This window comes from Spermophilus citellus, assembly GCF_964194105.1.
Source record: "Spermophilus citellus genome assembly, chromosome: 5".
Lineage (NCBI taxonomy): Eukaryota > Metazoa > Chordata > Mammalia > Rodentia > Sciuridae > Spermophilus > Spermophilus citellus.
The window spans coordinates 98606316-98629689 of record NC_138186.1 but is presented as its reverse complement, the minus strand read 5'-3'; the positions used below and the strand labels follow the sequence as shown (position 1 = coordinate 98629689).

At 44.2% G+C, this 23374-nt stretch overlaps 1 protein-coding gene across 4 annotated transcripts in view; it reads right to left on the bottom strand.

The window, feature by feature from the left end:
* The window catches only part of ANKRD6 (ankyrin repeat domain 6), a 205827-nt gene that overhangs the window by 5671 nt on the left and 176782 nt on the right, over nucleotides 1-23374 (bottom strand). For 3 of the 4 annotated variants that reach the window (XM_081295273.1, XM_081295272.1, XM_081295271.1), the window contains 10 exons: nucleotides 20317-20415; nucleotides 19567-19665; nucleotides 14868-14966; nucleotides 13542-13640; nucleotides 11372-11470; nucleotides 10133-10210; nucleotides 5921-6025; nucleotides 4547-4681; nucleotides 4077-4262; nucleotides 3489-3641 (listed from right to left, as the gene is read on the bottom strand). In XM_081295273.1, the coding sequence (XP_081151399.1) occupies nucleotides 3489-3641; nucleotides 4077-4262; nucleotides 4547-4681; nucleotides 5921-6025; nucleotides 10133-10210; nucleotides 11372-11470; nucleotides 13542-13640; nucleotides 14868-14966; nucleotides 19567-19665; nucleotides 20317-20415 (1152 nt within the window). The remainder of the gene's footprint in view (nucleotides 1-3488; nucleotides 3642-4076; nucleotides 4263-4546; nucleotides 4682-5920; nucleotides 6026-10132; nucleotides 10211-11371; nucleotides 11471-13541; nucleotides 13641-14867; nucleotides 14967-19566; nucleotides 19666-20316; nucleotides 20416-23374) is intronic. The other variant, XM_081295274.1, reaches the window with a different exon arrangement.

Genomic DNA, 23374 nt, shown 5'->3' with positions numbered 1-23374 from the left:
TCTTTTAATCATTTATTAAAGTCCTGAGTTTAAGAGACTATGCATACATAGTAAATACACAACTTAAGCAAATGCAGACCTTACAAGCAAACAGGAATTTTTCTGAGTTTTTGAACATTATTTCCAAGATTGTTATTAGGAAAAACTGTCTCTAGAAGTACAAAGCTGCTTCCTTATCCTACCTTCACAATAAAGAAAATATTAACAGCTGTTTAATAAGTAGCAAAACAAGCTGAACATTTGGGGGTTTTGCCCAGCTTTTCAAATGAGCAGGAAGTTTTTGGTAATTCATAAAAATAGAGCATAGGATATAGAAAGTGTTTAAGGTCGCTGATGAGACCTTAGAGAACCACTTTTAGATTACACCTTCTGGACTCCCTTCCATCCTGACATTTCCCATGGGAGCCCAATAGCAGCAGTGCCAAACCGTCATCACCTTCTGATGGTTCAAAGAAGAGAATGGAACTACTGTTCACAGGAACCAGCCCATGAGGCCAGTTGTCGAGTTCCTTTCTTATCAGCGACATACATGGCATTCTACATGCAGGTGTTCAATTTTTTTTTTTTTTAAGAAATATTAGCTCTAGAGCTGGGGTGAGCACCTTCCATTTCATCTCTTCAGTCCCATACTGTCTGAACAGCTCTCATCCTGTTCCCAGGATAAGCCTACTCCCCCACCTGTGTCTCCCCAAGAGCAGCCATGTGTACTCAGAACTTGTCACAGGTCACAGTGACCTGGCATAAGAAAAATCCTGACTCACACGGGGCTCCGTCCTGCCATGTGGAGTGTGTAATGACACTGCACCCCAATCTGTCACCTTCCCTGACCTTTAGAGAGCTCCCTGGAATAGCTAGCATTTGTCTAATACAATCCTCCATGGGTGAGGCTAGCTAAAACAGTCTTAGCTCATGTATCATGGTCCCAGGAAAAGATGTTTTCAATGGCTTCTCCACAATACAAATATCAATTATATCTCTAAAATATTCAATCTCCAGGCTGGGGTTGTGGCTCAGTGGTAGAGTGCTCACCTAGCATGCATGAGGCACTGGGTTTGATCATCAGCACCACATAAAAAAAAATAAAATAAAGTTGTTGTGTCCATCTACAACTAAATATACGTATAAAATATTAAATCTCACCAGTAAACAGAAAATGAGACCTAAACAGTAAAATATCCGGAATTTAACAAAGTTTTTTTAAATGGTAAAAATAAATGATGGCTAAGCTTTAGACAAAATTCAACACTGCTGGCAGGATACAAACTAGTACAACCTTTCTATTAAGTAATTTGCCAACATTTATCAAGAGCCATAAACATTAACTTTGGACTCGATTATCTCAATTCTGAGCAAAACAATCTGAGAAGCAGTCAAAAAAATTATGCATATAAATGTCCACCATAGCATTACTATATGAAAAGTCTATGGGCTGGGGTTGTGGCTCAGGAGTAGAGTGTGCTTGCCTAGCACGTGTGAAGCTCTGGGTTCAATCCTTGGCACCACATGAAAATAAATATTTTTTTAAAGTCTAATAAAAAGAGATATGTTCTATTAATATGCTGAGGAATGTCATTGTGAAGCTGGAATATTATGAGAAAATTTTCATGACATAAAATTAGTGAAAAAGCAATAAGCAAGATACTATTACTCCCTGAACACAGTGGTACATGTTTGTGATCCCAACAACTTAGGAGGCTGAGACAGAAGGATTACCAATTTCAAAGTCAGCTCCAGCAACTTAGTGAGACCTGTCTCAATAAATAAATAAATAAATAAATAAATAAATAAATAAATAAATAAAAGAGCTGGGGATGTAGCTCAGTGGTAGAGTGCCCCTGGGCATTGCAAATAAATAAATAAAAACTATTCCTTTGCATGTAGTAATACACAACCATAAAAAAGCACACCATAGCTCCACATGTCTGGGGCATATTACTAGATTTAAAAAAAGGCTGCCAAGAAAAAAAAGCACATGGTTTCAATTTTGCTTAAAAATGATCATTACAGGGGCTGGGGTTCAGTAGTAGAGCACTTGCATAGCATATGTGAGACACTGGATTCAATTCTTAGCACCACATATAAATAAATGAACAACATAAAGGTCCATCAACATCTAAAAAATATTTTAGAAATTGATCATTGGGGCTGGAATTGTGGCTCAGTGGTGGAGTACTTGCCTGGCATGTGTGAGGCCCTGGGTTCAATCTCAACCCCGCAAATAAAAGATCCATTTATAACTAAAAAATATTTTTTTTAAAATAGTGATGATTATAGAGTTTATAATCTATATGAGTAAAACCTATGGGAGATGAAAGATATCTATGGGGAATGTCATAAAGATACATATTTCTATAATGTGAATGGTTTTTCCAGTGCATATCTTATTTTGTATGTTTTTTCTTTTTTTTTTTTTTTTACTGAAAACTCTTATCACACATTTCTTTAATTGCAAAGGGTGCACATACCTTTAAAGTAGAAAAATATGGGAGTTAACTGTTTAGCCAAGTGATCAAACTTAGTATCATTGATAATCAAATATCCTGACATTGTATGCCTGTAGATATGAGGCAATTTGTAGTTTACACGATTAACTATATTCCTATAAGAATACAGGAACCAAAGTAGCCATCTAGACCAGCAGTTCTCAAACTTTAGCACATGAGGGCATCACCTGTAGGTCCTATTGACACCGAGGTTGATGGGCCCCACCCCAATTTTATTCACAATTCAATCCAGTACAGTAGATCTGGAATGAGACCCAAGAGTGTGCTCACCATGCACCTCAAAGTCCTTAGAGGATGTAGGTGTTGGGACCACATTCTATAATCTAATAACTTTCAGTTTACAGAAATACAGGGATAAAGGAACAATTTAAATACGACCACAAAGAAACTACTAGACAAATTAGGATGTAGATCATCCTATAAAACAACTGTCCTGGATACTTAAAAGAGTTAATATCATGGGGGAGAAAAAGCTCAGAGAATTGGGGCTATTCTAGATTAAGCAACCACAGAGACTGAACAGTCAAATGCACACAAATGAGTCTTTACTGGATTCCAGAGTAGAATCAAAAACAAAAACAGTCAATATGTCTTGGGACACCTAAAGCCTATAATCCCAGCTCCTCCTGAGGCTGATGCAGGAGGATTCCAAGTTCAAGGCCAGCCAATTTAGCAAGACTATCTAAAATAAATAAATAAATAAACAAATAAATAAATAAATAAGGCTGGGGATTTTTGTAGCTCATTGATAGAGTGCCCCTCTCTGACATCCCATCTGATACTCTCAGGGCAGAAGAATGCTAAAACCCCCTTTTCTCTCATTTTTTTTTTCAATGAGGTGGAGAGAGGGCAAGGGATTGAATCTAGGGCCTCATGCTTGCTAGGCAAGGGCTCTGCCATTCAGCTCTATCCCCAGTTGTAAAGTCTCTGGTTTTATTTTCTGCCAGGACACCTAGAAATCAGGAGGCTAGCCTTCCTGCTTACTTGGTGCTGGGTCTTACTCTCCATATGCCCCAGCTTGGTGTTCATTTTATCCTGCACCGATCCCAGCTCTGCCTTAATCTCCTCTACTGTTGCCTCCAGCTGATTCTCCAGCTTGTTGATCAGAGGTTCACATCGACAACCGTTTATTGGTGCCTAAGAGGGAAGAGGAAAAAGAATCAGTCCGAGTCCTTTGACCCAGAAGGGCCCGGCAGTAGACCACAGGGATACTGATGACAGAAGATGAACTCATCCCTGTCCTACGAGCTCAGCTTTGGGTCCAGCAGACACTAAGAAGATTGAAGGTAAGACATGGTCCCTGTCTTTAAGCTCCTTTTTTGTCACTCTGGGACCTCAGGATACCTAGTCACCTCAGGATGGAGCAGAAGGCCCTGTAAAGGCACCCTGCTTGACAGAAGCTAAGAGGCAGGAGCATAGGGCACTGTTTAGTGAAGATGCCATCTGGCTTGCCTCCTAAGCCTGTCCTTACAAAGCCAATGTCTCAAGGGGCCATCAGACCCCAAGAATACAGTTAAATAGAAAATCTAGCTGGAGGCCACTGGTCCCAGTTCCAGCAGGCTGTGCAAGTACCTGCATCACTTTGCCATCCTTGCCCCGGTACAACGTGTAGAGCTGGTATGCCCTGAACTCATGGGGTGGCGGTGGGGACGAGCACCGGTGCCGGCCCCTCTTCTTGGGGTGGTGATGTGTGTGTGAGCTCTTCTGGTGTCCAGGCTGTTGGTCTGCTGGTGGGGTGGGGTCAGACAATGCTGACACCTGTGGGGAAGGAAGAGACAACACCCCTGAGCCCTGGGACATCTCTAAGAGTAACACCCAGACAATGGCTCCCATCTCCCCAGCTTTTCAGCAAAGATGTTTAACACAACCAAAATTTAAAAAAAATACCAGCACATTCACCCCGAGTCTGAAATGAGCCAGACTTGATGTCTATGTTCTGGCTCAAACCAGCAGGCCAGGTAAGGTTCCTTAGCTGTTGGCTTGATGAACCCCAGGAATGCCCCCAACCTCCTCCCTCTTGGCTGTTTTCAGTGCCTGCTGACCTTAGGCCTTGCCTTTCTCTTCCTGTCATCCTTGGCTCTGGGTTCCGGGGAGGCCGACAGAAATTCATCTCTGGCTTCCTCTTTTCTGAGTACAGCCTGTTCACTGCTGGGACTGTCCCCTGCTGAGACACTTCCCTACAGAGAAAAAAATCCCAGAATCCTGCTCTGCCTGCTCCTTCAGTTTTTACCAACAGGGTAAAACTGCTTGCAAGACTCCATCCAGTAGGAGACCCAGGGGCACCCGATGCTTACACGAACAGGGAACACTGCTCAGCAGTGTTCAACCTGATTGGTTAAATATTTTGTGTTTATTTTATTAAGTCCAAATGAAATACATTTGTGTGTCTAAATACTATGTTCTAGAATCCCAGGAATCTACCATACATGAAAGAATGTTAGAGATTTGGGGCCTTTTTTCACTTCACCAAAATATAACTATAATCATTCTCTGAATTTGGACCCCCACAATTTATGTCAGAGAGCGAGAACCCTCAGAAATGAATATATACATATGTGTATGCATACACATATACATATATGTGTATGTGTGTGTGTATGAAATCTCATGTCTGGTCTTTGTTAGAACTTTTACAACTTAATATGTACAATACACATAGGAACTTAAAATTATGGTGCCTTAACCCTGGAAATTGACAAAAGGATTTTGAAATAGAAGGGCAAGTACTGGATAACATTTTATGTGCCCAAATTCATTTCTATATTTAGTTTTATTACTCCTGAAAAACTTAAAAGGAGTACCATGTACAACCAGGCAAGCTGTTCACTGCACAAGGGCACCTAGCTAGCGAAGTGAGGCAGCGAAATCCAACTCAGGCTCAATTTATCATATGCCCAGGGGACATCTTTTTCTGATTTTCCCAGAGAATCAATATGGGTCATCATAGCCTTGGTGGAAACTGAGGAACCAACCCATGCCAGTGGTTCTCATGAGAATCACCCAAGGACTGGGTCAACCATGAACTGCTGGTCCTCACCCCAGAGTTTCTGATCCACTGGGTGTGAGATGAGGCCTGAGAAGGCATATTTCTAACAAAGTTCCAAGTGATGCATGGACACCACACTTGGAGAACCACAGCTCCACATGGCAAGGGTTAATGTCAGAGGCTTTGTTGTGCACACATCAGGGACAAAGGTGACAGACACATGGGCTAGTGAACATGCCCATGCAGGGCACTGGATGGGCGACAGGCTTCATACAGTCACAGGATCAATGTCTTGGAGGAGTGGAGGACGTGGAGCCCAAAGGAGAAGGATGAGCAATAGAGTTTGAGGAGCCCAGGGGGAAGGAGAGGCCAAGGCATGAGAGCCGCGAGGTGAACCTGGCAGAAGGGGCCACTCAGGGGGACCCCCAACCTTGCTTTGGGCCACCTCATCTCTTGGCACGGACTGGGCCCTCCTTTCTTCCTTGAGCCTCTCTCTCCTTTTCCTCAGGCTTCGCCCACGACTGAAGCGCAAGACCTGAAGGAAGCAGATGGAATCGTTACAGAGCACTGGCGTGCACACGACAGGTGTGAGAATTCTCCCTGACCTGGTTCTCTGACCTGAGGAACTTACAGCCTAGTGTGAGACACCAAGCATTCACATGAAACACGAAACAAGCACCTATGGAGCCACTATCTCCTAGGTCCTGTGCTGGGCATCACAGGAACCCAGAGAAGGGTAGGATATTTCCTCTGACCTCAAAAATCTCAGATTCTATGATAACCTCAATAGGTATGGCCAAGTAGGTGTGTATAAATTGTGCACTGCCTAACTCCAGGAGAATGTCACATTGTGGCGGAGATACCAGATTGCATTATAAAATGAAGTTATAAGAACATTATGATAAACATTATGATAAAGAATCAGTGCCCAAAGGATTAATTTCTCTCCCTCTCCTCTGCCAGCCTCTCTTCAGGGAACCTAATTAACTAAGGGTCCCTATCTGTTGGGTTGTATATAGCTATCTCTAGGAAGCCTGACAACTAACTCTTGATACATAAACATCTGACAGGCTTCAAGACCAGGGAGGTAACAGATGCCTGTGAAGTTTCTTTTTACTTTGTAAACCTTTTAGGAATATAGATATATCACTTAATTGCTAGTATAAATTTTAGGTCTCTATGCCAATTAACTGCTGTCTAAACTACACCTCATAGGCTTAGTTCTTAGAGATAACTCTTAGGGAGATAAACTCAAGTCATCTTGAGTTACTGCTGCCTGTGGGAAAGGACACTGTACGATAACACTCGCAAGTGTTTTACTGTCTTTGTTCTGTACCTGTGAACTACTTATCATAAAATTTCTATACAGGGTCCTTGGTCATGAAGGTCAAGAATTGTAACCCACCATTGTAGTAATGGTTAATAAATGACGTCAAATATCCTACAAAGAGCCCCCTGTAACCCCAGCTCAGGGACCAGAACTTCAGAACGCTAGCTCATTTGGGTCTGCAGGGATAAATAAACCGGAGTTCTCCAACCCTCAGAGTAATGCTTTATCTCCTGCTGTGCGTGATTTCCATAACATAAACGAGGACAAGAATGGTGTCACCTGGAGTTGTGTGATATGGCATCCCTGTGCCAGGCATAGTGTCATTCTTTTTTTTTTCTTTTGGGTACCAGGGATTAAACTGAGGGGAACTCAACCACTCAGCCACATCCACAGCCCAATTTTCTATTTTGAGACAGGATCTCACCGAGTTGCTTAGTGCCTTGCTGTTGCTGAGGCTGGCTCTGAACTCACGATTTTCCTGTCTTAGCCTCCCAAGCTGCTGGGATTACAGGCATGTGCCACCATACCTGGCCATAGTGTCATTCTCTACCTTAGCACACCAGATCTAAACTAGCTCAGATTTTTCCCTTGGCCAAACTGTGTGCAAGTCATATTCAGTTTGAGTCAAATATTATTGAGCTGCAACTGTGAGCCATCACACCAGCTGTGGCCCCCCAAAGACGACATCTGGTCTTCCTTTCACCATGCAGAGCAGCTGAAGGCAGGCAGACAAGTATGTGTGGGGTTGGACAAGTCCAGGTTCCACCAGAAGCCAGCTGAAGGATCTTCAGGCCAGTAATTTTGGTGCTCTATCCTCTCAAACAGAGTGGTTGGCATTACCAAGAACAAGTAGGTGGTTGGCATACAGGGGAGCCCCAGTCACTGCCAGGTACCTCCTACCTGACTTAGGATTGCTTCATGGGAAGAAGATGTATCTCCACAGAGTGCAGATCTGTGAGTGGGTAGAAATCTTCAATCCTGGGCCCAGAGTGTTTAAGAATGCAAAAGGGTCCTTAGACCAAAAACTGAGAAGCACTGCCCTAAGCCATTTCTAATATTAAATTCAGATCAGTAGAAAGTCAAGGCTGATGAAAGAGTCTCATTCTGATTGCTCACCTGGTTTGTCGCCTCTTGGGACATAGAACCGAAATCGGCCTGAAATTCGCTTCCCAGGCATTTGTGAACCCCATCAATCAAATATGACAAGTGACACTTAGAGGTCACCCAAACTCAAAACAATCAACAAAATTCCCTCCATTTACCATGTCATTAACCAGTGAAAATAACTTTGCAAGACTTACAATCTTTCTCAGTGAACCATACCATCTACCAAATGGTACATCATTAATCTTTTCCAGTCCACGGAAATCAGGAAATAGCAATCTTGAGGCCTCGGAAAGCAGCCTACTTTTAGTGCCGCTGTGGCCCTTAAAATCCATGTTCCAATAAGGGACTAAGGCAGGGACACTTCTCTTTGCAGACAAGACAAATAGTAAGGCTGTTTCTGTCACTACAGCTCAACAGAATGGCATGCATAAAATTCTATGCATATCTTAAAGTTCTTTATGTTGAGAATAGGTTAAGCATGTACAATTATGTGTGAAATAAACTTTCATAACATGTCATCCAATTTACTTGCTCTTCAGTGTGGATGTGGAAAAACTGAAGTCATTTTTAAACAAAAACACAAAAGCAGAGCTTCACAGGGAATGGTGAAGCTTTTCTCCTTATAAGTGAAGACTCTTGGGTTCTGGAAGACACATGGCAGGTGATTAAAGACACATCAGTCTTTTGGAGTGGGGAATTCTCCACCCCTCCAGGCTCCATGGTCTTTGTATAGCTGAGGATGGGTCTCGCTGCCCATCAAATCATCAAATGCTGAAATGCCCAACACATACAATGAATTCTGACATTTATATAGTACTCTGTGGTTTGTTTTTGGTACTGGGATTGAACCCAGGGGTGCTTAACCACTGAGCCACATCCCCAGACCTTTTTTGTATTTTATTTAGAGACAGGGTCTCACTGAATTGCTTAGGGCCTCACTAAATTGCTGAGGCTGGCTTTGAACTTGCGATCCTCCCGTCTCAGCCTCCCAAGCCACTGGGATTACAGGTGTGCACCACTGCAGCAGGTAACCTGTGCTTTTTAGTCCATGGGAGACCAGCATTTTTTCTACTAGGATTCATGGATGTAATTCCATTAATGAATCTCTGCAAAAAGCTGGAGATGAGACATTCCATTTCTAGCAGCTTCTCATACCTGACTCCTATTATTAAGAGTCAATGGACCTTCACAGACCACTGAGAAGGACCAGCTCCACACTCACGAGAGTGATCAATTTTGCAAAAGACAGAAGTCTCCAGAAACTGCTAGCCATATTTGACATGTTTTTAAAACTTATAAAGACCATACAAAACCCTGGGCTAGGCTGGTATATAGCAGGATGGTGTTTAGAATCTTGACTTCTTGAGATTTTGCCTTCTTGCAACATTAGCCAGAAAAAAGATGGAAAACCCATCAGAGTTTACCATAAGGGAGTAGCTCCAATATGGAAAAAACCTGAATGTCCAATATTCAGGAAATGGCTTAACAAAATATTCAAAGCAATAAAAAAGAATATTATGTTTCCATTATAATTATGAAGACTGTAGAGTATTATCCTTTTATGGTGAAAGGCAAAATATAAAAGGGTACATCCAGTGAGAGTCTGATTATAGAAAAACTGTGCCTCTGGAGGGTAATATAAAGAAACAGTTATTTGAGGGTACAAGAATTATGACCAGCTTGTAAATTTTTTAAATTTCTTTATTACTTAGATAATGTCAACGTCAACTCAAATGATAACATGTCAGCCATCATTTTCTGAATAAGGGTCAAAATACCATTATTCAATAAAAAAGGAATGAATACTATACTTAACTGCCTCTACAGCTGATTACTGCTGTGCCTAGAATGGTCCCCTCCCTCCCAGCCTCCTCTGGGAAATGCCCCGTCTCTTTTCAAAGGCCCGCCCCACTTGTTCAGGAGTGGCATCTGCCCCAGCAGTCCTCTCCTGCAGTGTTTTAAACCCAGGTGGCTGGGAAGTTATGGTCCAGGAAGCTGGTGGGGATGATGACAATGCTATCAGGGAACAATGGCACCAAGTATAAAGGGCTGGACTTGAAGGCTCTGGTTCATCATCCCAGAGGCTCACAAGGATCCCTACTGCCTGGCTAGTAAGCCGTATTGCTTAGTGGACAGCAACTAGAGAAGTCCCAGAGACTCGGCAGCCCCATGTCATCAGTACAAGGCAAAGTGCTGTAATCCTACCTGGGGAGCTTTAGTGAGGAGAAGAGCAACTTCTGGGTTGTTGTGGTAGCGGGCGGTCTCCAGCGGAGTCTGGCCTGCCTAAGGAAAGGCACAGGGACGGCAGGTGAGAAAGGGACACCAATGCTGCCACACATGGCTCTCCCCAGGAGTGGCAGCTCCACACTGGGACACTCAGCCCCTGCAAGTGCTCAGCAAAACACAGCCATGCACAAGCCCGTCCTGCCCTTCAGCCTCATGCCAATCACCCAGGGCGCCAAGCAACACCGGGTTCTCTGTGACAGAGGGCAAGTGTTGACCCAGGGAGCAGGAAGTGCTTTAGGAGGCAAATGTCAAGGGCATCGCCCACCAGAGAATGCTTCCTGGAAAAGAGGAGGGAAGGTCAAAACCAGAAGGATAGAGGAGGGACATTTCTAGTCAAGGAAACAACACAAAGGATCATAAAATCCACTGGCAATAGATTTTCCCTGGAGAACAGTGAAGGGCCACATCAGGTCGGCCATAGTGTCTCAGAAGATGAAGCCAAAACCAGGAATGGATAATGGTGGTTTTGAAAAGGAAGAGGAAGGCAGCCAGGAAGACAGGGCTGTGCCATCCAGAGCATGCCGACTCCACCTGACAGTCCCAGCCCTTGGCCCGCCTGCTATACTTCCTGGCATAGGATGGCTTCCAGGTCAAACCCAGATTCACCTCCCGAGCACATGAGGCCCTTGTTAAGGCATCAGAACCCCACACAGCTATCCCACCCCAGGCCCCTCTGAACTTCTCAGAAGGGCAGAGACTGGAGGCTAGCCTCGAGAAAGAACAATGGCTTTGACTGGTGCCTGTTATAGAACCTGGGGAGACGGAGAAAGGAAGGAAGGAAGAAGGAACAGTGATTTGGGAGTTCAAGGCTGGTTAGTCTAATGACTGTGAGGCCATCTTCCTGAGGCCACAGGTGCTCACAGGTCTGGCACTCTCTTTTGGTAACATCTACTTGCCAATTTGGATACCTCTGAGCTTCTTTTCCTGCCAGGTTGTGCTCACTGCTGCTAGGTATGTAAAGAAGTGAAAGGACTGTCCACTCCTGGTGCTGTGTAGTGCTGGGGTCCCCTCCAGCTTCCCCAAGGACCCCAGGGGCTATAGCTTCAGTGGAGCTGGCTGGATCCTCAGGGTCTGCTGTGGGTTAGTGGAAACACCCGCCCCCTATCCTGGATGGAGATGAGAAAGCCTTTAGGAGACCACTGTTGCAACTCGACTTACATTATTGACGATGCTTCCATCTGCTCCAGCTTCTAGTAAGAGTTTAACCACTTTCTTGTGATTTAGGGCAGCAGCAACATGAAGGGCTGTGTCTCCAGCCTGAAAAATCAGACAGCATGCTGACTCCACCTGACAGTCCCAGCCCTTGGCCCTTCCTGGCCTAGGATGGCTTCCAGGTCAAACCAAGTTTCACCTCCTGAGCACATGAGGCCCTTGTCAAGGCATCATGTGGTTCTGTTCGTGGAGATCTCAGAACTAATGGCCTAGGCACCCAGATCACATTTATGTCTGACTAGGGTTTCCTGGAGTCATGGAACAGGATTAAATGCAGAGGCTAAGTAGTGGTGGGCTGGATGCCAAGAATGATGGGACCCAAGGCTTCACCAAGGCAGGATGATGGGCAGGAAGCCCACGGCCAGCAGGCTTCTCATCCCAGAGCTCTGAGTCCTGCGCCTCTGCCCAGGGATTAGAGGTCAGAGGAACAGTTGGTTTCTGAGTGCTGGACTGAGCAGAAGCTGAGGGGTAAAAAAAGACTACTTCTGCAAGCACTGGAGGGGTAACAGCCCAGCCCTCAGCCAACCTCATGGACTCAAAGGGGCTTCTGGGACTCAAAACAAAATCCATCTTCAGACTCAGGGTGTTCTTAGAGTGGAGACACTGAGAAAAGTTCAATTAAGACTAGTTGTTTTCCACCTCTTACCATATAGCTTACAAGTGTTCATATTTTATACAAAGTGTTTTATAATAAAACACAAAAGGTTGCCTAATTTAAAAATTAAACTTTATGTGTGTATAGATAAAAAATAACACACAAAAGGCGTTTTAGACAATTAACTTTGAAAGGAAGAAAGACAACTGCAACTTAGGTTAATTCCAAATACTGTCATTTTCCAAACAGAATGACAGAAATATACCAGACAAATATAGGAGAAGTGAAATAATTCATTCTCTTCCCCTGCCAGGTGATTAGGCAAAGAGCCTTGATGCTTTCTTCATGGACAGCATGAAAATGTAGCCATCTGTGAGTAGCAGCAACAATGTTTATTTTATTTCACAGCCACTTAGTTGTGAGTGTTGGGGAAGCTTGTGGAAGTGGTTTCCAATCTTGGCTGCATACTGGAATCCTCAGCAGAGCTTTAAAACACACCGATGCCAGGGTTCCACTCTCAGACCCGGTTTCCTTCGTCTATGGTGGGCAAGGGCATGGGAATTGTTAAAAGCACCCAGGTAACTGTAAAATGCTGCCAAGCTTGAGAAGTGTTGGCTGGTGGGGGCTGCGGACGGGTAATCTGATCCATGAGAACCCACTGGGGAGGTTACAGAATGACAGACTTAGCTATTTTATTAGGTCAGTGGTTCTCAACCTGGCTGCACATTCAGACAAGGAACTTCTTTAAAAAGTACTATTGCTTGGACCTCAAGCCCGAGATTTTGGCTCTTCTAAACTGGAGTGGATCCAGGAATGGCATTTTAAACTCCCCTGTTGATTCTCATATGCAGCCGGAGTCAAAACTACTGTTATAGGATATATTTAATCTGAACCACAATCTAATGTTTTTTTAAATTTTAGATTTATGCATCCAAACTTGGAAAAGTCAAACTATGCATCATTTAGATATCAATAAATATCCAGACTATTTTATCCAAATGACTAATGATAAACATGCACATTTCCATGGAAGACTATCATAATTACAGCTTCATTTCAAATTCTTACTGTATGCAACAATACAGTTCAGGTACCCAACTTTACAGAAACAAGAGACTCCAGCTGCTCAAATAAAAGTGGCAGTATAAGGAGAAAAACTTGGAGTCAAAAGTCTCTGGATTCCCTCCCTCCCTTCTTTACCAAGCCACACTCCTGTGGGTTTCCTTTTCAAAACTCACTATAAACAAAGCCTGCCCCAGGATCTCAAAAAAAAAAAAATTCAAAATGCAAATGTGGTGATATGCACAGGAATGATAAAGGGTGTGCGTCCCCCAAAAGGCCAGATTGGCAAGACCAGTGGGACTCCATAGGATAACCACACAGAGACCAGTGCTGGTGGAGTCCCAAGCAGGTCAGAGGGCAGCACCTCCCAGCAGCCTCTGCTCCTGGCTGTGCTAACACACGTGTCAGGTAGCCTAGTACGAAGGATGCCACAGCCATGAAGAGGATACATGCACTGACCTGGTTCTTTTCATGGACAGAACAGAAAGCACTGAGGAGGAGCCTAATGATGGACAAGTGATTATAGCGCGCAGCAACGTGCAAACAGGTGTCGCCTGCCTGCGGACAGAAATCAAACTCTAAGCACAGTCAGCAATTACAAAGTAAAAGAGAAACATAAAAAGAAAATATTTAAAAGCTGGAAGATCATATATTCATTAGGGGATGGTACCCTGAATAGTAAGCAACTCTTAATAAACGCCCCACTCCAACCCTTGCAGACCCGTCTGCTGTGGCTGCCATCTGCAACCTTGATTTTCACTGTGCTGAACCACCATATGGTCTGCTTTCATGTGTGTGAGATGGGATGCCTGCTCCCCGTGAGACCTTTGGCAGAGCTAAGGCAGATAAGGACCCATGGACTCCAGCCTACCCTATAACCCAAAGGGTCTGGAGTAACCAAATTAAGACCACCTACAGCCTTGCTTTGGAAATGAGCCTTTCCCAGCATAGACCCCTCATGGCTGGTAGGACCCTAATAATCCAAGTGGAGCCATGTGGCCTGGCTGCTGCTGTCTGCACCCCTTGCTGATGAGCCAGCAGTTACTGGGAGTTAAAAAGAGCATCCAGAAAGCTCTGCCTTAGTAGGCAAGAATGTAAGTCTGCTCCCAGAGAAATGGCAACCACCACAGAGACAGGAAGTTGTCATGCTAAAACTTCAGATGATTCTGTTTCAGATGAGTCTGCTTCACACAGGGAGATCTCAGCCATTTGTGAGAGAAACCTCAGATTCTCCTGCCAACACGTCTAAGGCATGGGATTCGTAAGGGAAAGAACTTGTCTGTGGAGGGAGGAGGGACACTCATGGGACCTTTCAGATCAGGCCTCCTCCAAGAACCACTGGCCCTTTGGCTCATGGGAAGGAACCTCAGTAATTAACAGGACCTGCCCTTTGTAGATGCTGGGAAGGAGCACCTACCAGACCTACCCCTAGGGTATCATCCCATATTTGCCAATAATAGTATGACACTCCACATGAGCAGAGACCTTCTTAAGATGTTTACAGGCTTCCTAGACTGCCTCAGACACATGCTGGAAGAAATGATAAAAACAAACTAAAGATGAGGAGCAAAAAAGGATAGGAAATAAACAATATTTCCAAGTCTTTTGATTCCTCTTCTCATTCCCTACATGACCCCTTAGGAAATTAGCAAAAAAAATGAGTAATTTGCAGACAGGCCCCAAACCCTTCCAATCTTTTAATGTAGCTATGACTGGGGGGGGGTCATTTTTCAAGATGACACAAGTGAGAGAGAGAACACACAGAAGCCGGTTTCGTTCACCCACATTATTTTTGAGGTCAGCGCGGGAGCCACCCAGCAGGAGGACGCGTGTGCTCTGGGAGTGGCTGTTCTGGCAGGCCAGGTGCAGAGCCGTGTTCCCCGCCTTGGAGAGAGGCAGAGAAAAGGGGGTACACATTAGCAACACTGGGACACAGACCTGCACACCTTGCAGAAGGGGAATACTCGGGGGTAAAAGTATTGATGCTGGCATTCTCTGCCTCCTGACAGGGGTCCCAGTGAGGGTGTTTCAGGGGCAAGAACATTTAACATGGAATCCAAATAGGCAGACAAGTCCTGTCAGGAAACCTGGGTCTGCCGTTTCCTAGCTGAAAGCCATTGGGTAAGGCTCTAGAAATGCTTGGCCTGGGAAAGGGAGCAAGATTCTTCCTCCCGAGGCTGTGGGGATGGACAAATACCCAGGAAGGCACTGTCAGGACCACAAAATGCTGCATGTGTGCCAGGTGTCACCCTCTCAGAGAGGACTTCCTACCCAACGTGGGCGTTAGCTGTGGGCACAGCACTCTACCAATGGTGAGGGAAAGAGGCCAAACCACTTCCTGGAAGTACAGATTAATGGTAATTAAGATTTCACTTATAGGGCTTTATCACCTGTTCTTATATTTTTCTTGAAACATAAAAATTTGAACTAAGAACAAGCCGTCCCACATAACAGACAACACCGCTGCACCTGTCACTCACCATACAGGCAGAGACCCTGCTGCTTTTGGACTCTACCTCCAACATATCACATCACAATGACAACCAAGGGTCAGAGTAATGTCCACAGCAATCTTGCAGAAAGAACTGCATGATGTGAACAAAACATTCTGATTCTATGGAATAGTGTCTTGGAGGGCTGCTAGTAACCCCTGGGAAAGCAACAAGATCAGCAATAAGGAAAGCAGAAGCAGCACAATAGGAGCAATGTCGTGCCTGTGGCATGCAGGGGGTTAATACATGGGCTGAGGACTGCAGTCATGTGGGTGCTTGGCTGTTGCTGGCTGTTACTGCCTGTTGTCTGCTTCTTCCTCACCTACTCCCTCCCCTCTGGGCTCACAGCACTGCCTGCTGAAACTCCAGGATGTGAGATTCCTGACTACTGAAAAAAGGAATGAGCAAATCAATAGAGGAAAACTATGCCAGTGTTCACTTAATCCCCTCATAACCTAGGCACTAACCAACCTGTAGAGCTTTTTCTGTTACCTCCAGAAACATGAAGGATCATAAACCTGAGAGTTTGGGGACCGCAGGTTCTCAAACCCTGGCTGCACACTGGAATCAATGGGAGAGCTTTTAGGAAACACCTGTGTTAGAAGGCATAGTGTGCATGCCTGTAATCCCAGGTACTGGAGGCTGAAGCAAGGAACACAAATTCAAGGCCATCCTGAGTAACTTAGTGAGACTGTCTCAAAAATAATGGCCGAGATGTAATTTACTCAGTTGTAAAGTGCCCTCGAGTTAAAAAACTCCCCAAAACAGCTTCAACCTTCTGGGGACTCTAATTTACTTGGCTGGGGGAGTGGGGACATGGGACACACCTGGACTGTCCCAGTTCTGGCATGAAAAGTCCCACATTCTGGGAAATATCAATTCTAGGCAAATGGGGACAGTTGTTCTCATCAGGCCTGGTTTGTTTTTTGTTGAAAATTCCCTAGGAAAACCTAATGTGCAACCAGGTAGAGAACCGCTGCTAACTTAGTTCAACATTAAAGGATCTGCCCACATTTTAAATACTCCCATGTTGTCCCACTTAAATGACTTAAATACATGTTGAATAAAGTAGTGAAGTAAAAGAAATCCAATGGTTCTTAGAAATGCATCATACCAAAGCTTATTTTGCCAATAAGAAAATATCCGTTACGTGGAAAAAATTTTGGATCAAGAAAATTAAACAGTGTAGGTTTGTATAAGTGATTTGTGGTACATCCATACAGTGGAGTACTACTGAGCAATCAAAAGGACTGGAGAGTCATGCAGATAACATGCAGGAATCTCAAAACATTATATTAAATGACAGAAGTCAGACAGAAGGCTGCATGCTTCAATATCCACTTATGACATTTTCAAAAAGGCAAAACAGGCCTATGGTTGCCAGAATTTGGGAGCAGGGGTTGGGGGTTGCCAAGAAGTAGAAAGGAACTTTGTTGGGGATGATGGGAACATTCTACATCTTAAACTGCATGCATTTGTTGAAACTCAGAACACGATCTCATATCTAAAAAAAGTGAACCTTATGTATATAAATTCTATCTCAAAATCTGAAACTTTAAAAATGGGCCTATAGAAGGCATGTGTAGTAGACATTTTCTGTCACTCTGAGTAAGGAATGCCGGCTTCCCAGACAGGGGCTGCTGTATTTGCTGAATAATAAGGATCTTTCTAGAAGCTTCCCCAGAGATTGACGGCTGTAGATTATAAAAATTTCTCTCTGGTATAGCATGAGTTATCCTAGAGGTGCTTCCGAAGCCTCTGCCACGTATCTTGAGAGAGAACTTGTGGCTTTCCACAGTATTTTTTTTGGGAGGCAGTGTGCTGGAGCAGACAGACCTGGGCTGGATTATGGCCCTAAATGTGTTTTAATCGAGGACTCCCTTGACTTCCAACCTAAGCTCACTCAAACAAGGACCACTACACTTCTCAAAGTTGTTATAAAAAGGAGATGTGATTACACACCAACTCATGTTCCAGACCATGCACAACCCTGAAGAAATGGTGAGTCAAGCATTATTGATGATATTGCCATGCACAGCTGCTGTTGCCCCTCAAGCTGTTGGCCCATGAAGGATTCATGAGAAATATCCAACTAGAAAAGAGCTGCACAAAGCTGTGTACAGTGAGTGCCAAGGGAGAGCTGCAGGAGACAGCATGGTGGGCCTTCAAGGGGCGAGGTCTAAGGGCCTGGGTTGGCATCTGTGGGCACAGATGAGGGGTGGTCCACTCCCGAGGGTCAGGCAATGGAAAGAGCAAGCCCACTGTGAGTACAGGAGATGCATCTGGGAAAACCTCAGGAGGGGAGCAGGCTGGAAGGTTTCACTGGGAGGTTTCTGAGGAAGAGCTAGATACAGAAGACACAGCCCTGAGCTAGTCAATTTGTTTTGAGGCTTCTGAAATAAATTAGGAACACTTAATAAATGTGAAGAGAGAGGGACAGAATAGACAAAGAAAACAGCCTAAGACTGGATGAGTAACCAGAGAGGGGAGATGAGCACCATGACTCAGTCCCTGTCTCCACGAGGACAGGAATGGCTTGCTTCACCACACTGTAATAAACCAAGAGAAAAGCAGTGATAGCCAGAGATTTCAAAGGAGGTCCAAGCCACCGTGGCAGGTTCCCACACTCCCTGCATGGGTTATGGTCTCTGAAGCCTTCTGGTTTTCTATTTCCTCAGCAGGCGAAACCCAGAGAAGTCATTAGAGTACATCTCCGACAGGTTGGCTAATATTAGACCTTTTGTCCGACATTGCTTTTGAAGATCTTGCGTGGAGATGTGTGCAAAGGGGTTTTAGACTACAGATACCAGGTCTCAGATCCTATTTGCCATGTGTTTGTACATTTACTGTTTTAGGGAGACTGCAAGCTGCTGCCCATAATCACCATGCTGCTGTCACCTGGTCTAGCACACCAGATTCATTATTCCACTACTACCAGGTAAAGCCACCACCCCATGATGTTGACTGTACAGGTGCATTATGGGTAATCCTCCGGCCCTTCAAATCCTTGTCACACACCCAGCCCAACTCTCCAAGGACAGAAAAGAGGGCAAGCCCTTTTACAAGTCCTCCTCGCCACACTGCAAATATCCCAAGAGGCCCGACAATGCTTTTTATTTTTAAAATAAAATATGCCTTTTCTCTCAAGGAATAATCAGTGCATTTTAGAAATCTTGGGAAAAGTGTAAACAAAAATATAGAAATTCTCCATTCCCATGGGTAAAACTGTTAATTTGGTGATACCCTTTAAGACAGTTTTTTAATATAAATTTATGTTAAGCATTGAGATAAGTAAATATGATTTCATACCCATTATGTTTTTCTATAACTCAAGACCATTACTTTCAAAACTGATTTTAATTATATTAAATGTGTTCACTGTATGAGTGAATAGTGATTTTTAAATCCTTCGCCCCACATTTTTTACATTACAATTATTGCTGTCAAACATCCTTAAGGGTAAATTTTTACCAACCATATTTTATTGATTTTGAGAATGGAGTCCTAGGGAGGCAGTTACTCAGTAAAAAGGCAGAACCACTTTTAAAACTCTTGATTTTTGCCAGTTTGCCTCTTAAAGGTGGCTGTTCCCATCTCACTTCCCTAGTAGTACCTGAGTGAACCCCCCTTACCAGCCCACTTCTCCACATTCTTGCTACTATTGGGTATTGGCATTTCACAGTTCCTTGCTAACATTTTTAATGTCAACTGAGGGTTGTCCTTTTACAGTAGTGTCAATGCTGGGGACAGTGACCTGATGCAGGTTCCCAGCAGCACTAGGGAGTCTCACATCAGCAGCATTTCAGCACTGATGGGGAACTTGCTCCTGACCAGGAATATCCGTCTGCTTTCACCCTTCTCTGCAAATGAAACTGCAGATTCTCTGTACACCTCTGAGCTCTCTCTCTGCTGAGAGGAGACTCCTACAAGGAGGGAAACCCACAGCCATCCTCACCTGTGAATGAGGAGTCCTAGCACCTGCTGGGCCTCACCTTGTTCCTGGCAAGCACATTGGCTCCTGCTTTAACGAGCAGCTTGGCTGACTGGCTGAAACCATGCCAGGATGCTTCATGCAGGGCTGTATTCCCATCCTAAGGGACACACAGGGGAAATGGCACCATTACCCAAGACCTTAGTTGTTCTCATTACATCAATATATCACAGTAGATTGTCACAGTACACCACAGGTTTTCTTCAACTGGGATCCCTCATCTGAGCCATACAACACGAAGAAAATGATCCGAATGGTCAGTCTCCATTCTCCTAGAATAGTTAGCTGAGATAGAACACTTGTTTAGCATGTATGAGGTTTGATCCCAGCACAGGGAGGTAAAAACAACAACAAAAAAGCATAAAAGCCATCTAATGTATAAATAAAAATGAATTTGTGATGTACACAGACACTTTAGGCATTAGGATTTAAGCCTCTCTGGTAATCTTATGTTGAGAAAGGCTCCAGGGCCCATCCATAGCTCCTGATAGAAAACAATACTGTCAGGATGGCTCACTGCCCATTCCTAGCCCAGCCCCCCACTGCTCCTGACACCACAGGGAATTCTGCAAAAACAGAAAAGGAGAGTTCAGTTTCACAAGTTCCAGGGGCCTGATAGGTTAACCCCCCCCACACACACACACATTTTCACCAAAATGTAATGTCATCTAGTTTATTCTGAAAGCCTCAGGGGCCTAAACAAATGAGCAGACACCAAGGAAACAGTGAGTGATTGGCATGTTCTCCTCACCTTGTCTTGTCTGTCCAGGGCACATCCCTCCTGGATGAGTGCTGCGATGATCTCGGTGTTCCCCACCACCGTGGCCCGGTGTAAGGCAGTCTGGTCCCCCTGCAGAGTGACATGGAGGCAGGAGCAGCAGTCAGCTTGCCTAGCACCACTCACTCTTCCACTCAGACACCTCCCGCCCCCACACGGAGCAGACTGGCTACTTGCAGAAGGGCTCATCGCCACAGGCAAGGAGAGCTTTGAGGTCCTGTTAGTAGACAATGCACACTGGCAGAGCAATTTTGTCCATAAACTCAAGGAGACCATAAGCCAATAGCAACCCTCGGCCCCAGATCAACTTCAGAATGAGGCCCTCTCCTGCCATCCCAAGGGATGTCACGTGTGAGGAGCAAGTCTGGGAGCTGGGCTGTGTGTGGTGTGCTGTGCCATTAAACCAAACACACCCAGTCTTCACCCCCACCAATATCCTTGGTATATAATAGGACTGTCCACGTCTCAATTTCATCCCACAGTTTATCTGTACAATTTAAGGGATGTCCAGAGTGATGGGGTCAGGATGCCTGGCTTACAGAGCAATCGTTCTGGCTAGGTCAGTTAGTAGCACTGCATCCTCATTGATTTATGCTGCATTCTGATCCTTCTCTGCCATCAGATTCCTAGGATTGCCAACCAGTTTTCTCCTGCAGGCGCCGAAGGGAACTTGACTCTTCCCCAGTGGCAGTGGAGAGAAGGATGAAACACACCCAGAGGTAAGAAGATGAAGACTGTAACATGACAGTTCTGAGTCTCTGAGAGTACATTTTATTGATGACACATACTCAAGTCAGGGCAAATCAAGTGAAGCCTGTAGTCGAGACTTGATCTCAAAAGATGAGATGGGTGAACAGCAGGAAGATTTCCTGGTAAAAAGGAACATTAGGCACAGGGCAATGGGACTGAGACCCAGGTAGTGTATGTCCTTGTGAGACCTGTTACTTCACTAGATCTCCACTTGCTAAAGGTGAGGCCTGACGATCCCCAAGGTCCTTCTCCTCTTTTTATGGATTCTATGATATGGTACACTCCCAGGACATCTCTAGACCTTAGCCCAAGAAAGGCATGAAAGATTGTTATGAAACAGATAACTGGGTGCAGTCACGCTTATAATCTTCAGCATGCTGAAGCAGGAGGACCACAAGTATGGGGCCAGCCCCTGCAACTCAGTGAAACCCTGTTTCAAAAGAGGGCTGGGGATATAGCTTGGATTCTCAGTTCCCCCCAAAAGATGAGAGATTTCTCAAAAGAAGAATGCACAACTATAAATAGCCTTAATGAAATACCAATTCAATTTACTAAACTCCCTGGATTTACACACATTAAGATTATTTAATCCAAAAAAGTTCTGAAGAGGCACAAAATTGTGAATGTATGTAATGCCACTTAATACCTCTGCCATTTAAATGGTTATGACTGGAAATTTTGTTATATGATTTTATCATGATTTAAAAAAATCCTACTCAGTAGTCAAAATTTGCTTTCTTAAAGTCTCCTTTTAAAAATCCCCAAGGGAAAGTAATTCTTATTTTCTTACAGTTTTTAATATTTCCCAACTTCTTATTTTTAACACCTATAACTTTGAGCAGCAGGGAAAACCACTACAATTAAGTTTAAGCAATAACAATATACCGAGAATAGAACTGTCCATGTCTCCGATTTTTTTTTTTTTTTTAGATGGACACAATATCTTTTGTTTATTTTTATGTGGTGCTGAGGATCGAACCCAGTGCCTCACACATGCGAGGCAAGCGATTTGCCACTGAGCTACAATCCCAGCCCTCCGAATTTCATCCTACAGTTTGTAGACTTAAGGGATGTCCCGAGGGATGGAGTCGGGACATCTAGTGGCATTACCATGACTGCATCCACTGCCCTCAGCACTAACGTCAATGACCCTCTGCTTGGCCTCCTAAGCTAATATTCCACTATAAATTAGGTTTAGACTGGTTTTCTTGTCCACTTTTCCAGTCCACTTTTTCAAAGAGAACTCTTTCTATATTCCAATGTGGTTAAAAGGAGAATGTGGCCACGGGATCAGTAATGGCAAGATCAGTAGTGGCAAGAGGTGTGACATCACAGTGTCCATTTCCTACACCTTAGGAAGTACTTCTGGAGGAAGAAAACTTGATGCCCAACAACTCATCATAGGAGCTACTGTCCAAGTCTTAACTTTTAAAAATTCCATAAGATGCCGGGCACAGTGGCTCACTCCTATAATCCCAGAGGCTCGAGAGGCTGAGGCAGGAGGATCATGAGTTCAAAGCCAGCCTCAACAAAAGCAAGGCAATTCTGTGAGACCCTGTCTCTAAATAAAATACAAAAAAAGGGCTGGGGATGTGGCTCAGTGGTAGAGTGCCCCCGAGTTCAATCCCCGGTACCAAAAACAAAAAAAAATTCGTAAGAATTTCTAAGACTTTCCATTTTCCTATCAGAACAGATGAATTTTCCCAAAATTAGGCTCAGGTGTGACTTCTTAGTATTGACCTATTGAGGAGAAAGATGGTGCTCTGTCCTCAGCAAGACTATGAGATAGCAGCCCACTCTTTCAGGGTAGGGTAGTGTTACCTTGGTCAGCTTTCCAAATTTCTAGAGGCCTTTTAATACCATGACAACTACACTACCTGGCCAAGGATACTACCAAAAAAAAAAAAAAAAAAAAAAAAAAACTCTTTACAAAATAAAACTTACTGTTCATGCCATGCATAAAGTGTGAGCAACAAGCCCTGAACACACAACTTGTGTCAGTCACTCTTGCGTGCAAATGATCACAAGAAGAGCCTTCACTGGTCAGGGCGCCATCTGACCTAGGTCATGGTCCAGGTTGAATGTTTCATCACATCTCATACCTGCTCACTAAATCATGAGCTGAGGCAGCTTTGGAGCCAGAGTAGAACCATTATTTATTACTGGCCTTCATCGTTGACCAATTGTATTTGCTTCTCTCAGGAAAACTTTCCTTTGTGAATCTCTCAGTGCTAGCAGCTAAATCTACCTTTTTTTGTAATCCTTCGGAGTAAGTCTTCAG